The 15,722-nt window shown below is 51.9% G+C and overlaps 1 protein-coding gene across 1 annotated transcript in view; it reads right to left on the bottom strand.

The window, feature by feature from the left end:
- The window catches only part of KNDC1 (kinase non-catalytic C-lobe domain containing 1), a gene marked incomplete at its 5' end in the record, with an annotated part of 56,307 nt that overhangs the window by 38,284 nt on the left and 2,301 nt on the right, over positions 1-15,722 (bottom strand). Inside the window, 2 exons of the mRNA XM_082672982.1 lie at positions 11,299-11,357; positions 11,629-11,827. Of these exons, the coding sequence (XP_082529108.1) occupies positions 11,299-11,357; positions 11,629-11,827 (258 nt within the window). The remainder of the gene's footprint in view (positions 1-11,298; positions 11,358-11,628; positions 11,828-15,722) is intronic.

The raw sequence follows: 15,722 nt of genomic DNA, 5'->3' as shown, positions 1-15,722 counted from the left end.
GCCAACAACTTGGATAGCCTAGAAAAAAATAGATGAATTCCTAGAAACCTACAACCTACCAAAACTGAATCACGAAGAAATAGATAATCTGAACAAACTATTACTAGTAAGGAGATCGAATCAGTAATCAAAAACCTCCCAACAAAGAAAAGCCCAGGACTAGATGATTTCACTGGTGAATTCTACTAACATTTATTTAAAGAATTAATACCAATCCTTCCTAAATTCTTCCAAAAATTGAAGAAGAGGGAACACTCCCAAACTCATTTTATGAGGCCAGCATTACCCTGACATCAAAGCCAGATAAGAACAGTACAAGAAAACTATAGACCAATATCCCTGATGAATATAGATGTGAAAATCCTCAGCAAAGTATTAGCAAACTAAATTCAAAAGTAATTAAAAGGATCATATACCATGGTCAAGGGGGATTTGTCCCTAAGATGAAAAATGGGTCAATATACACAAATCAGTAACTGTGAGTCACCATATTAATAGAATAAAACATAAAAATCATATGATCATCTCAATAGAAGCAGAAAAAAGCATTTGGCAAAATTCAGCATCCTTTCATGGTAAAAACTCTCAATGAACTGGGTACAGAAGGGATGTACCTCAACATAACAAAGGCCACATATTACAAGCTCACAGCTAACATCATACTCAATGGTGAAAGGTTGAAATCTTTTCCTTTAAGATCAGAACAAAACAAGGATGCCCACTCTCATCATTCCTTTTCAACACACTGGAAGTTCTAGCCAGAGCAATTAGGCAAGAAAAATAAATAAGAGGCAACCAAACTAGAAGGGAAGAAATAAAATTGTCTCTATTTGCACATGATATGATCTTATATATAGAAAATCTTAGATGCCACCAAAAATCTTTTAGTAACAACAAATTCAGTAAAATTTCAGGATACAAAATCAGCGTGCATAAATCAGTTACATTTTTATACACTAACAATGAAATATCTAAAAAAGAAATAAAGAAAACAATCACACTCACAATAGCATCAAAAACAATAGAATATTTAGGAAAAACAATAAAATATTTAGGAATAAATGTAACCAAGCAGGTGAAAGATCTGTATATTGCAAAGAATAAGACTTTGATGAAAGAAGTTGAAGACACAAATAACTGGAATGATATCCTGTGTTCATGGATCAGAAGAATTAATATTGTTAAAATGTCCATCCTACCCAAAGCCATCTACAGACTGAATGCAATTTCTATCAGTATTCCTATGGCATTTTCATAGAAATAGAAAAAAAAAATCAAAAAGTTTGTATGGAACCACAAAAGACTGCAAATAGCCAAAGCAATCCTGAGAAAGAGCAAAGCTGGAGGCATCACACTTCCGGGTGTGTGTATTACACAGCTCTAGTAATCAAACCAGTATGGTACTGGCATAGAAACCATCACATGGAACAGAACTGAGAGCCCAGAAATAAAACCACGCCTATACAGTCAACTAGTATTTGACAAGGGAGCAAAGAACCCTTACTGCGAAAGGGCAGTCTCTACAATAAATGATATTGGGAAAACTGGACAGCCACATGCAAAAGAATGAAACTGGACCTGTATGTTACACCACACACAAAAACTAACTCATAATGGATTAAAGAATTAAACATAAGACCTGAAAACCATAGAAATCATAGAAGAAAACATAGGGGGAAGCTCCCTGACATTGGTCTTGGCAATGATTTTTTTGGACATAACACCACAAGCACAAGCACCAAAAGAAACAACAAATAAATGGAACAAATAAATCAAACTGAAAAGCTTCTGCATAAGAAACAATTAGCAACGTGAAAAGGCAACCTATGGGAGAAAATATCTGCAAACCATTTACCTCATAGGGGGTTAATATCTGAAGTAGATAAAGAACTCACGCAACTCGAGAGCAACAAAGTAATCTGATTAAAAAATGGGCAGAGGGACTTCCCTGGTGGCACAGTGGTTAAGAATCTGCCTGCCAATGCAGGGGACACTGGTTTGAGCCCTGGTCCGGGAAGATCCCACATGCTGCAGAGCAACTAAGCCCGTGTACCACAACTACTGAGCCTGCGCCCTAGAGCCCGCGAGCCATAACGACTGAGCCCACGTGCCGCAACTACTGAGCCCGTGCGCCTAGAGCCCGTGCTCTGCAACAAGAGAAGCCACCACAGCGAGAAGCCCACGCACTGCAACGAAGAGTAGCCCCCACTTGCCACAGCTAGAGAAAGCCCGTGTGCAGCAGCGAAGACCCAATGCAGCCAAAAATAAATAAATTTATTTAAAAAAAAAAATGGGCAGAGGGAGATTTCCCTGGTGGCCCAGTGGCTAAGACTCCATGCTCCTAATGGTCAGATCCTACATGCTGCAACTAAGAGTTCGCATGCCACAACTAAAAGATCCCGCATGCTGCAACTAAAGATCCCGCGTGCTGCAACTAAGACCCGGCACAGCCAAATAAATAAATAATTTTTTAAAAAAGATGCTATTTTAAAAAAATGGGGAGAGCAACTGAATAAACATTTTCCCAGGAAGACATACGAATAACTAACTGGTACATGAAAAGATGCTCAACGTCACTAATCATCAGGGAAATGCAAATCAAAATTAAAATGAGCTATCATCTCACACCTGTTAGAATGGCTGTTATCAAAAAGACAAGAGATAACAAGTGTTGGTGAGAATGTGGAGAAAAGGGAACCCTTGTGCACTGCTGGTGGGAATGTAAATTGGTGCAGTCACTGTGGAAAACAACATGGAGGTTCCTCAAAAAAATGAAAATAGAACCTCCATGTGACCCAGCAACCCCACTTCTGTGCGTACGTCCATGTGACCCAGCAACCCCACTTCTGTGTGTACGTCCATGTGACCCAGCAACCCCACTTCTGTGTGTACGTCCATGTGACCCAGCAACCCCACTTCTGTGTGTACGTCCAAAGGAAATGAGATCAGGCTCTCGAAGAGATACCTGCAGCCCCACGTTCACTGCAGCATTATCCACAAAAGCCAAGACATGGAAACAAGCTACGCGTCTCTGGGTGAATGGATAAAGAAAATGTGGTCTATATACACAATGGAATATTATTCAGCTGCAAGAAACAAGGATGGTCGTTGAGGGCATTATGCTACGTGAAATAAGTCAGACAGAGAAAGACATACTGTATGATCTCACTTACACGCAGGATCTAAAAAACTGAACTCATAGAAACAGAGAGTAGAATGGAGGTTGCCAGGGGCCTGTGGGCGGCAGGGAATGAGAAGACACTGGTCAAAGGGCACAAACTTCCAGTTATAAGACGAACAGGCTCTTGGCATCTAATGCACAGCATGGCGGCTCCAGTCGGCAATACTGTGCTGTATACTTCAGAGCAGACCTGTAATGTTCTCGCCACCAAAAGAACGGTAATTAGCGGTGGAGGTGTTAGGTGTTAACTAACCCTACGGGGAAATAGTTTTGAAATATGTTAAGTATATCAAATCATTAGGCTGTAGGCCCTGAACTTACACAACATTAAATGTCAGTTTTGTCGCAGTAAAGCTGGAAAAAATACTTAGTGTAGGGACAGGGTCCACCTCCTCATTTTCTCGTGCCTTGTCTTTTCATCTTTTGAAAAGTGGTTTGCTGTGCACTTTCAACCCTTCCTGCCATGTTCACTCCCGGGCTTTCTGTGGTCGTGGCTGTTATACGTGGGACATTTTCCATTTCCTCTCGAACTGGTAACTACCAACACAAAGGAAAGCTACGTACTTTGGGGGACGTATCTTGCCTTCCGCTGACCTCTGCAGTCTTTTATTCTATCATTTTCCACTGAAGCCCCTGACCTCTCAGGCCCACAATCTCGTCACCTACAGACAACGCCAGCCTGCTCAGGAGGGTGTCCGGCTACCTGCTCGGGGCCCTGTGAACACGGCTGGTGCCCACCCTGATGGCCCGGAGTCTGTCCGCTCTCCCTGTGCACGAGGCCAGGCCCCTGGGCCGCCGCCAGCCTCTCATGGGAGACACTGGCACCCCCGCACTGGTCCCCAGGCGGACGGCAGCCGCTCCCCACCTCACACGCTGACCTCGCCCTCCGCACCCAGGGCCTCCATCTGGGTCCCCACGGAGCCAGCACCCAGGGCTTTCTGAAGGGGCCAAAAGTAGGTCAAGCTGCTGCACAGACTCAGGCAGACGCCTTGGTTCGGGAGCCCTGCTGGGTGCTGCGGGTGGAAGGAAAGGCAGACCCTACGAGCCCAGGCTAGGCCGCAGCAGTGAGGTCCCCAGCAAGCCACAGCCCTGAGGGTGAGACGTGGCTCTGCCCAGGGTACCTGCTTCTGCCGTCCATGCCCTGTCGTCCCTCCAGGAACACTGGTGCCCGTCTACCCTCCCACACGTGCATCCATCCATCCATCTGTCCATCCCCTCTCCATCTGCCACCCACATTTACTTTTCCTCCCTCCCTCCCTTCCTTCCTACTTTTCTTTGTATCCGTATCTATATCTTTCTGTCTCTGTCCACCTTCATCTATCCATCCATCTCTTTTAGTTTGAAAATAACTCAGCAAACAAACTTCTCATTGGCTGTCAGATGACACTGTCCACTACACACTGGCCAACACCAGCGTCTTTGGCCCTCGAGGTCTTTCCACCTTTAATTCCTGTCTTGGAAGCCCCCCTAGTGGTGATCCTGTGAACCCTACTCGCATCAAGTCCGTCCCCCTGAGGACCACGGCCCATGAGGCAGGATCCCACCTGCTCTGTTGCCATCTGAACACCGAGCGGGGACCCCAGAACCATGGGCGGTGCCAACACCGGGATCGGGGCACGGCGCCCATGCTGACAAAGGTGTGAGGCGAGAAGGACCTGCTTGCCCCATGGGAGGAGCAACAGGGAAAGTCACCAACCACCCGCTAGGAATTACGGCGACTCAGAGAAGAAAACTTGTCATGATAGGAAGATTCCGGGGACAGGAAGCATTAGAAAGGAAGGGGGAGCCCCCTCCCCTCCCGCTAAGGACAGCCTCCCCCTGCCCCCTGAGCGTGGTCCCATCACTCCTCCCTCCCTGTCGTGGGCCTGCCTGTCCCAACACCCTGCAGCAGGTGGGGTCCCTGCCCCGGGAAAGGCCCTCCACCCAGGGAGCTCTGTCACTTGGAGAGTGGATGGCGGCTCCCTTCCGTTGCTGGACTCGCTTCCTCTGCAAAGGGAGGGGTACAGTGCCGTCTACACCTCAGAGTAAGGAGCAGACAACTCGGCAAAAGAGGAAAAGCGACAAAGCGACAGAGGACCCGAATGGCCCAACGCGCGGGGAGGGACCTGTGGCTCTGCCTTTCACCTGAACCCTTAGAGGCCATTGCAGGGTTATTCACTGGCCTGATTTCAATACTGTTGTGTCTCGAGGATCAGGGAGGCCAAGGAAGGGACTGGGGAGGGCAGTCAGTGGAGCAGCGAGAACACACACCGCATCGGTCAGTAAACTGTGCCGCGGAACAATTACAATAGCAACGTTAAAGATCACTGATCACAGACAACCATAACAAATCTAATAATAATAATTATAAAGCTTGAAATATCGTGAAAATTCCCCAAATGTGACCGAGATACGAAGTGAACAAATGCAGCTGGGAAAACAGCACCGACAGACGTGCTCAAGGCAGGGCGGCCACAAACCTTCAGTTTGTAAAAAATGCAGTATCTGCAAAACACAATAAAGGGAAGTGCAATAAAGTGAGGTCTGCCTGTATCACAATAAAAAATAAGAAAAACCCAACCCATTCTTTCAGAAGGAATCCCAATGGAAATAAAGAAACACGTAGAGGGACTTCCCTGGTGGTCCAGTGGTTAAGACTTCGCCTTCCAACCCAGCAGGTGTGCGTTTGATCCCTGGTTGGGAGCTAGGATCCCACATGCCTCGCAGCGAAAAAACCAAAACATAAAACAGAAGCAATATTGTAACAAATTCAATAAAGACTTTAAAAATGGTCCACATCAAAAAGTCTTTTTTTAACAAAATAAAGAAACACCCAGAAGTGAATGATACCGCACCTGCCGTGTGGCAAAACTCGTGTTCGGAGGGAAATTCTTAGCTTTAGGTGTTGACCCTAATATTAGGAAGGAAGAAAAGCTCAGACTGATGAGCTGTGTGTCCAACTCAAGTTAGGAAAACTCACTAAACTCGAAACAAGTACAAGAAGAAAGAGACTGGAACATAAGAGCAGAATTGATGGAGAACAAGAAACCAAGACAGGACAGGAGACCTCACACCATACAAGGTGGGCTCTTTGAAAAGCTGTTGGAAGAAACTTTCACGTATGGAGGTTTGGGGAAGTCGCTTTGGCTCATATGTGATTTGGCTTGAACTTTGTGCTGGTCAGAGCAGCCCGTCTTTTGTTTGTTTGTTTGTTTTTAAGATACATGTCCCTGTGCTCCAGGAGGGCAAAGGGAATAACAGTCATTTAATAATATTAATAACAATAATTACAATCATTATTGACATTCACTCAGCACTCACTACACGAAGGGCTGCTAAGGAGATCAGGGCTACAGGACATCAGAGAGGGGAGAAATCCCCACGGGACCCACTGGTTGGGAAGGCTTCTGGAAGGCGGCGGACTTGACTGGTGCAGAGAGGAGGCCCGGCAAGTCCTTCCGGGGGCAAATCATTGTGTGCTCGCTGCTGCCGCGTTAGCTGCACTCACGTGCAGCCTGTCTTTCTAAAAAGTTTATTTGATTGAAGTACAGTTGATTTATATTGTTGTGTTAATTTCTGCTGTACAGCAAAGAGACTCAGTTATACATACATATATTCTTTTTCGCATTCTTTTCATTATGGTTTATCACAGGATATTGAATATAGTTCCCTGTGCTATACAGTAGGACCTTGTTGTTTATCCATCCTGTATATAATAGTTTGCACCTGCTAATCCCAAACCCAATCCACCCCTCCCTTACCCGCCTCCCCCTTGGCAACCACAAGTCTGTTTTCTATGTCTGTGTGTCTGTTTCTGTTTTGTAAAGTTCATTTGTGTCATATTTTAGATTTCACATATAAGTGATATCATATAGTATTTGTCCTTCTCTTTCTGATGTACTTCATTTAGCATGATAATCTCCAGGTCCATCCATGTTGCTGCAAAGGACATTATTTTATTCTTTTTTATGGCTGAGTAGTATTCCATTGTGTGTGTGTGTGTGTGTGTGTGTGTGTGTGTGTGTGTGTCACATATATACATATATCACATATGCATATATAGCACATCTTCTTTATCCATTCATCTAGAGAGCCTGTCTGAAGGCCTGCTGAACACACATTGTACCACTGCTTTAACGTTAAAGAAAAGGATATATTTAAAAATCAAAGTGGAGTGACTGTGGTTCAGGCATCCAGGATGGAGCCGCGTGGCCGCTGTGGATGTGGTTTCAGACACATTCCTGCGTCCCTGAGAACCTGAATTCGGGACCCTATCAGACTCAGTGACGCCACCGGCCGCTCTCAAAACAGCCTCTGCCGGCAGCTGCCCCCCACAGCCTTAGGTCTCGAGTCTCTCCTTGTAACTATGCCACCATTTCAGACCCCAGCCAATCGCGCTGAGCCAGCGCCCTTGCTTCCTGCAGCTCCAGTCCTCATTCCTGACAAACGACTTCGGGAATCTTGTGGATTTTGCCTTTACAAGCCTTCGCCATTTTGCAGCCTGCGGAACATGTTCAAGTACCTCTTGAACCTGTGTCTCTCAGGCTGTAGTCCTCAGTTTGGCTCACGTAACACTCTTTCCTTTCCTATTATGAATTGTCATTGATTATTTCTGTTGACAAAACTAAGAAAATATATAACCCCACCCCCTCAGCAAGGCTGGCAAGAGAAAGTACAAATAAATTATCCAAGGAGTGGAACAGGGCACCTACGACGACGCAGTGATTCAGAAAGGACCTCACCTGCAACTTTAAAAACACAGGTAACAATGGGTAAATTTTTAGAAACATATGGTTTACCAAGAAGCTGACTCAATAAGAAATACAAAACAGATAAATCCTATAATTATTAAAAATAGAGCAGCAATTAAAAATCTTTGCTCCAAGGAAACAGATGGCTTCATAAGTAAGTTTGACCAGACTTTGAAGGAACAGACCATCCCATTCTTACATAAACTATTACACGGCAAAGGAAGCGGGGGCATTTACACACAGCCAGGATAGTCCTGAGGGCTCACACGAGTCAAAAACATCAACAGAGGGCTTCCCTGGTGGCGCAGTGGTTGAGAGTCCGCCTGCCGATGCAGGGGACGCGGGTTCCTGCCCCGGTCCGGGAGGATCCCACGTGCCGCGGAGCGGCTGGGCCCGTGAGCCACGGCCGCTGAGCCTGCGCGTCCGGAGCCTGTGCTCCGCAACGGGAGAGGCCACAACAGTGAGAGGCCCGCGAACCGCAAAACAAACAAACAAACAAAAAACATCAACAGAATGGAAAACTACCAGTCCACTCGAGAAAAATACACAGAGACCCAAAGCAGGCATTAGTCAATCAAATGCAACGGTGTAAAGAAAAAATAGGACACAGCCAGCTTAGGTTTCTCTAAGTAGGAAAGGTTGATTTAATGCTAGAAAATAAAAAGGAGATATTAACATCTTAATGATAATTTCAAAGTATGCAGAAGCATTTCCTGATAGAACTCCATCCCTCTGGCACAGTGGGGACTTCAGGGGGCCGCTGCAAACGTCATCCAGGGTGGGGAGGTGGGAAGAGCTCTCTTAGGATTGTGGAGAAATCACTGACCCTGTCACAGCGCTGCTCCAGGCCCACTCAGGACACTTGGAAGGGGAAGCTGGCAGCAAGCCCTTGGACAGTGGTATCAACACTGCCTGCCACCTTCTGCTGGTGATTTGATCAGTTAAATAGAGAAACTAAAACACTCTGTAAGTTAGCAGAAATAATAAAAGAATTTACCAAGATGGCTGATGTAAGATTAAGATGGTAAAGCGAACTGCATTTCTGTAGACTTGCCCCAAAAAGCAAAAAAATGTGATTAGAAAGATGACCACCCATTTAGAATAGAGTCAGAAAATATCTCATTCCTGAGAATAAACTAGTAAAGGATATCCAAGTAAAACTTACGATAAAGGCTTTAAAATGTTACTGAGACAGTAAATGAGAGCTAAATAAATGGAGAGATATAACATGTATAACATACCACAGGCGTATGAATTCTCCCCAAACTCACCTATACATTCAGAGCCATTCTAGTCAAAATGCCAACAGAGCTTTTCCTGGAACTTGATACTAATTCTCAAATTGATGTGGAAGAATAAAGAGTTAAGCATAGTCGGAACGCTTCTGAAAAGAACAGGGACCGGGCACGTTCGCTGTGAGATGCTGGGCTCGCGGCGGAGCTACGGTCAATAAACGCAGCTTTAGTGCAGTGGTGGGCCGACCGCCATGGACTAGGGCGGAGGCCCGGGAAGCAGACCCAGCTTTGTCTGAAACTGGGGTGTATATGGCTTAGGTGACGTGTACCGGGGCCAGGCAACTAACAGCTGGGAGCACCGGTTACATCCACGTAAAAAAATGAACCTGGATCCCTGCCTCACATGCACCGGTTATATCCACATAAAACAAGGAACCTGGACCCCTGCCTCACACACATTACAAATCCACCTCGGCACTGCCTGCAGGTCCAGTGGTTAAGACTCCACGCTCCCAATGCCGGGGGCCCGGGTTTGATTCGATCCCTGCTTAGGGAACTAGATCCCACATGCTGCAACTAAAGATCCTGCAGCTAAAAGACCTGCCGCAACTAAAGACCTGCCGCAGCCAAATAAATAAATAAATAAATAAAAAATCAGCCTCAGGCGGATTAAATGTGAATAACAAAACTTTAAAACTCTTGGTAGAAAATGTCAGTAAATGTCTGTTGGGTCTCGTGGCTGGCAAGGCTTCTTAAGGCACAAAAAACACAGTGAAAGAAAACACCAATAATTGGACTGTATCAGAAATGAGAAACATTTTTTTCCATCAGAGGAGGCCTTCAGGCAGCTTTTCTCAAAGCGGGGTTCCAGAGGCCAAACAATTTCCCGGCAACAGGCCGTGGAGGCTGCCAGGGCCGCGGGCCTGTGCTGTCAGAGCAGACTGGACGCAGACGCGGCCGTGAGAACCCAGGCCTCTGCTGAGCCGGGCATCCAAGAGAGTTACAAACATGTAAAGTGATGCCACTCTCCTCACTGTTTTTTCTGGAGGGGAATACTGTCATTTCTCACGAAAGTGTGTTATATGTGCTACCATGCAATGGGTTTACGGTTGTCACTGAATTAATTAATAGGTAGACTTTTTATGCATTTCTCCGTTTTAACCTGCAATACAGTGAGTACTGGCAGATATAACTCACAGAAACAAAGCTCTTTGGGCACTCAGTGATTTTTAGGAGTGTAAAGGGTTCCAAGAACCAAAAAGTTTGAGAACTGCTGCCTTCAAGGAAGTGAGACACACGGTGGACATGGCATTTGCAGTCCTGACAAAACGGACGAAAATACAGGGAGAAAAGCTGAGCAACTGGATGGAAATGGGCTCTCCCACAGAGGGGGTCCCCACCCCACCACCTGCAAGCCCACTGTCCTGACCGACAGGAACGCAACCCCTGGCAATCCCAGTGGAACCGATCCCGCAGGAGGGGGTGTGAGGGGTCTCTGGGCGGTGGTGGGAGCGCACCTCAGGCAGCCCCACAGGAAAGAGTTGCCCTGCTCTGCAAGTGACCCCGCCAGCCCGCTGGGAGCTCTCACTGGACACACGGAGGCCACGGGGAGCAGCGCTGACCCCACCAGGCCTCCCCCCATGAAGGTCATGACACCCGGTGCGGAAGAGTCTAGGGAAGTCACATAAAAGGAAGTTCCAGAAGCTAAGACGCAGCAGGAGACTCTTTTTAGAAAGTGAAGGCACGAGCGGGCCCCCTCCCTTCTCTAGGTCCCCTGCCCACCTCGCTGCACTGGGGGTGCCCAGGGGCCCCAGTGACCTTGGCCTTGTCCTAGGCGTGGCTGCCTCTCACTCTCGTGGGTGATTCTCTGGGGCCGTGAGCTGCCCCTGCCAATCCCTCAGAGGAGCTGTGACCCCCGTCAGTCACCACCGGTAATTTCAGGCGCTTTTAGCATCTTAAATATAGTAAATTCGCACTCAGACAACATGCTACGCGCTGTAGTGAGAAGCGTGTGGCCGGACGCGGGCTATCGCTGCGGCCAAGTCGCTGGGGACCTGAGGGGACAGAGGTGGGCGTGCCGACCGCAGGCGCTCACTGCCGCCAGGTGACGGTAGGAGGGGGGCCGGGCACTGGCCCACCTGCTGCCACTTACCTCAAAGGTGTTCCCAGTCACATCGAACTCCGGGGGGACAAAGGCTCCCTCGGGGTCGTCTGGGAAGGGAAGAGAAGGCGCCGGGTCACACGGCGACCCTCCGTTCCCACTACTCCCCACCCGGGTCACTGGGGAAGAGAGGCCTCCAGGCTCTCCCGGGATGGGGAGCTGCGAGAACCAGCGCGTCCCGAGCCTCACAACGGTGGGGAGGGGCGGAGGTACCAGCAGGTTACCATGGAAACCCGGCTCCCGGACCATCGGCCCAGGGAGGGCCCGCGTCCGCTGGACTCTGCGTTCACGTTCCCCTGCGGGCGCCCGCCCAGGCCTCACCGCTGAGCTGCTCCATGAAGCACACATTCCCGCTGGTGTTGAAGGCCAGGGTGTCGGGCGTGATGCACAGGGTCTGGAAGATGGCCGAGTGCGCGACGCTCCTCATGGACAGGCTGCACTCCAGGCACACGGCCCAGGCCTCCCGCTCGCTGAGACCGCTGTCCCGCAGGGAGAGGATGTCGGCCAGGGACACGTTCTCCTGCAAGACAGGCCTGGGCTGAGCTGCGGGCGCCGGCAGAGAGGCCGCGGGCCTGGGGACAGGCCCCCGCAGCCCCCAACGTCCAGACAGCTCCCGGGAAGCAGACGCCACGCCGCAACGTTTCATTCTATGTCGGCAACGTCTTAAAAAACCCCACCAGACGACATCCCACAGTTCCTGGACGTCAGGAGCCGCAGAGCACGTGCTGCACCATCAGCTGCTGCTGGAGCAGGTGTTTGCCCAGCCTGCCCTTCGTCCCAGACTGTGCGGCCCCCCGCCGTTGGCCCGGCCCCACGGGCTCAGCACACAGACCTCGGTGGGCAGGCAGGGAGCCTCACCTTTCCAGCTTGCGAGCGGGTGAGGGAAGACGGAGCTGTTGCCACAAAGGCACAGCCGTGCACGGGGAGCCGCCAGCCCATGAACGTGACGTGAGCCTACGACAGTCACGGGACACGCGAGAACGTGCTCATGACACCACGGCTGCAGAGCCGCCTGGACAACGGCTCCGGGCGGTGCACGTGGAGGACACAGTCGCGTGGCTCCTGCACAGCTAGACTCCGAGGCCGCCCACACAGCGGGCTCCACCTCCTGGTCTGACTCAGCTGTGGTTGTGCCACCCACACTCACTCACACACACGTGTATGCACAGAGCGTGCTAACACAATCTGTCAGGTGTGTGTGCACAGACGGACCCACGCCAGCATGCACACAGCTCTCACACATTTACTTACTGACTTTGATGCACAGGCGTGCAAAACCCACACGTCCATACACGTGCCCACATGTATCCACGCAAGTCACACACGCACAAACACACTCATCAGGCTCACACATCAGACACCCTGTGCCTCACAGCCCTTTTCCGGGCCATTGTTTGACACCCTGCTCAGCTCCGTGTATTTGCGTGCTCACGCACCACCAGCCTAAGGAGGGGAGGGGACTGAGGAGCCAGGCTGGGAGCCGGGGCCTGGGCGAGCAGGCCGGAGGGTCGGGAAGGGTCCTGGACACCCGACTCAGAGGACAGGGCGGAGACTCGGGGAGAGGTGTGGGTGGAGGGTCGGGGTGAGTTGGGGGTGGAGGTCGGGGTGAGTTGGGTTGGAGGGTTGGGGTGAGTTGGGGGTGCTACAGAAGAGAGGTGCCCCGGCTTCCGCCCCCCCCCACCTAGCTCTCCCTCCAGCCTCCTTGCTCCATCCTTCCAGCACACAGGATGTTCTCACGTGTAGCCAAGCTGCCGGGTCCTAAAAGGAGCCTACCATCTCCTGCCCTTGAAATTCTCCCACCTGTACTGCACGGGGGCCTTGACCACAGCAAAGGAGATGAAGGGTTTAAACCCAGAAAGAAAGCAGCAGTGTGAGGAGCCGCTGTGTGTGTGTCTGGCCAAGCAGCATGTGGTATGCGGGGTGGCGGGGGGGGGGGGCTACAGGAGGGGGATGCGGCAGGTCCTGCCGTGTGACTAGGCTCATCCCACGTCTGTTCCTTCTCAGTTCAGGGAGGGGCTCAATGACATCCTCCTGGGCCCTCCCAACTCTTTCTCTTGGGGGGTGGTGGTTAAGATGGATGAGGAAAAGGCAGCTCTGAGAGCAGAGAGCCCCTTGCTGGGCTCCCGTATTGTACTGACCGTGGGAGGAGGGTGGACGGGGCATAGCAGAAAGCAGGGCGGCAGAGAGGCTCGTGAACCGGAAATCTCAGCTTCCAAAGCTCCCGGCTGGGTTCCCCGGGTTCGCTCCACCTGGGGGCCTCTCTGCCCCACCCAGGACCCCTCACGACTCAGGAGAGCCCGAGGCTCCCGGGGATGCCCGCGAGGCCTGGTTAGAGAGACACCTGGGCACCGTGTGCACACACGCACACACATGCACACGTACACACAGACGCCTGCACAGCGAACAGCCTGAGGACCCCGTGGGCCTGGTTATTTAGGAGGGTGAGTGAGCCAGTCCCCCTACAGCGGCCTCGCTGACTCCACTGGCTGTTGGCACGCAGCTGTGACAGATGTGCTGCCAGGAGATGGGAGCCCAGGGCAGAACCACAGCTTCCTGCTCAGGCCCAGGCCTCTGCTGCCCCTGCCCAGCGGAAAGATGCCCTGGTGAGGTGGAAGCTCCTCGGGGAAGCTGGAGACCTGCGCCCATTCATGGGGAGCACCCGCTGGGGAGAGCACCTACTGGGGGGAGCTCCTGCTGGGGGATTCTCTGCGTGACTCTATGGGGTAACTTCCATGGGTCCTGAGTCACTGCTTCCGTGTGGCTAACGCCTCCATTCACTGGTCTTAGCTCCTCTGCAACCCCACTGTTACAACGGGAAGGTGGGATTCAGCTGAAGCAAGTTCCAGGACAGCACCGAGGGACGCTGCAGGCCCCCAACACACCCAGGGCAGGTCTTGCCACATGATGACGGATCCCGGACACTGTGCCCACGGTCACCTCCCTCTGGGACCCGCAGCCCGCCCCCCGGTCCATCCTGCTCTGGCCCAGGCAGGAAGAATGACCCTTCCTTGCCTGAATCCACGGCCCAAGTAGGGCAGGCGGGGGTGCTGGGCCGCCTTGGCTAATGGGCCAAAGACAAGGAGAGGGAGAGACCGGGAAGCAGGTGTTGGCCATTTAGGCCCCCTCAGTCCACCACCTGCCCCAAAATTCCAGCCCTGATAGATGGGAGCCTGTGCTCTTCCCAGAGGGGCAGCTCATTACCCCATGGGCCCTGAGCCTCACGCCATGAGGCCCCGATCCACACTCAAGGGGACGGTGCCTGGAGGCTAGCAGGGGCTTCACGGGCCGAGACAGACGTGTGTGTGTGTGTGTGTGTGTGTGTGTGTGTGTGGTGACGTGCTACACACAGAAAAGCCAGCGAGGCTCCTGCAGACGCCTGTGCTCCAGCCTCGCCCCCGGGCACCCACCGGGGCTGCGGCAGGCTTGGGGAGACTTCCCTCCTGCCACTGCCCACGTGGCCTGAGCTGGTCATTGCCGGCCAGCTCCATCTCCTGGGTATAGAGCCAGCCTTCCGGGCAGACCCAGAAAGCCTACTGGAGCTCACACCTCACCCCTCACTACTGCCCAGCAAGGCGCCGCCTGGGTGGGCTCTGGGGGGAGATCTGAGGGGGAGACCACCCAGGGCAGGAAAGAGGGCCCCCCTTGCAATTGTGTGGGCACAGACTCAACCCCCATCCTGGCTGGGAGGGGGGCTTGGGAGGCAAGAGGACGCGGCTTCCCAAGGCAGCCCCTGTTGCCAGTCTGGGTCCTACAGGGCAGTGCTGGCTTCCTGCCACGGGCCGCTGTCCAGTGACGGCAACACGCCAGCCATGCGGGAGCTCCTGCCCCGCAGACACAGACTGCGAGCCAGGGCCACGTGGGGCCGCAGGACCCATGGGTCATTCTGCATTTCAAATGCTCCCCACCTGCTTTCAGATCCCCTGGCCCAGCCCAGCTCCCGGCCCACAGATGCCGGGGAGATGCCCCGCTGGACTCCTCACCCCTTGAGGGAGTCTGGGGCCTGGCAGATGCCCTGCCCCCTGAAGGCCCCTGCAGGCCAGTGGCACCGCCTGCCTCCCGATGCCCTGGGGTCTGCCGGATCCGCACCCCGGCCTTAGCTTGTACCGATGCAGTGGTGCTGCCTGCAGGTGGCCAGGGACCGGGCAGGCAGTGACCTCCAGGACCTTGCTGGGCGGTGCCGGCCCCCTCAGCACGCCCCCCGGGTGGTCTCTGGCCCTGAGTTCTCGTGCTTATGCGTCGCCCATGGGTCATGTGTCTCTGGGGCAGGTGCCCAGACTGAAGTTGCTGGGACACAAGTGCAGGCATCCCCACCCACTATCGGATGCCAAACTGTTTTCCAAAGAGGCTGGTCCACTCCATCCCCCCTACACCCTGGCAGAGGGGCAGGGCCGCTACCCATTCCCCGCCAACTCGGG

The sequence above is a fragment of the Grampus griseus genome, assembly GCF_964374135.1.
Source record: "Grampus griseus genome assembly, chromosome: 16".
Lineage (NCBI taxonomy): Eukaryota > Metazoa > Chordata > Mammalia > Artiodactyla > Delphinidae > Grampus > Grampus griseus.
Note: the sequence above shows the minus strand (reverse complement) of the source record. Positions and strands in the feature narration are given on the sequence as shown.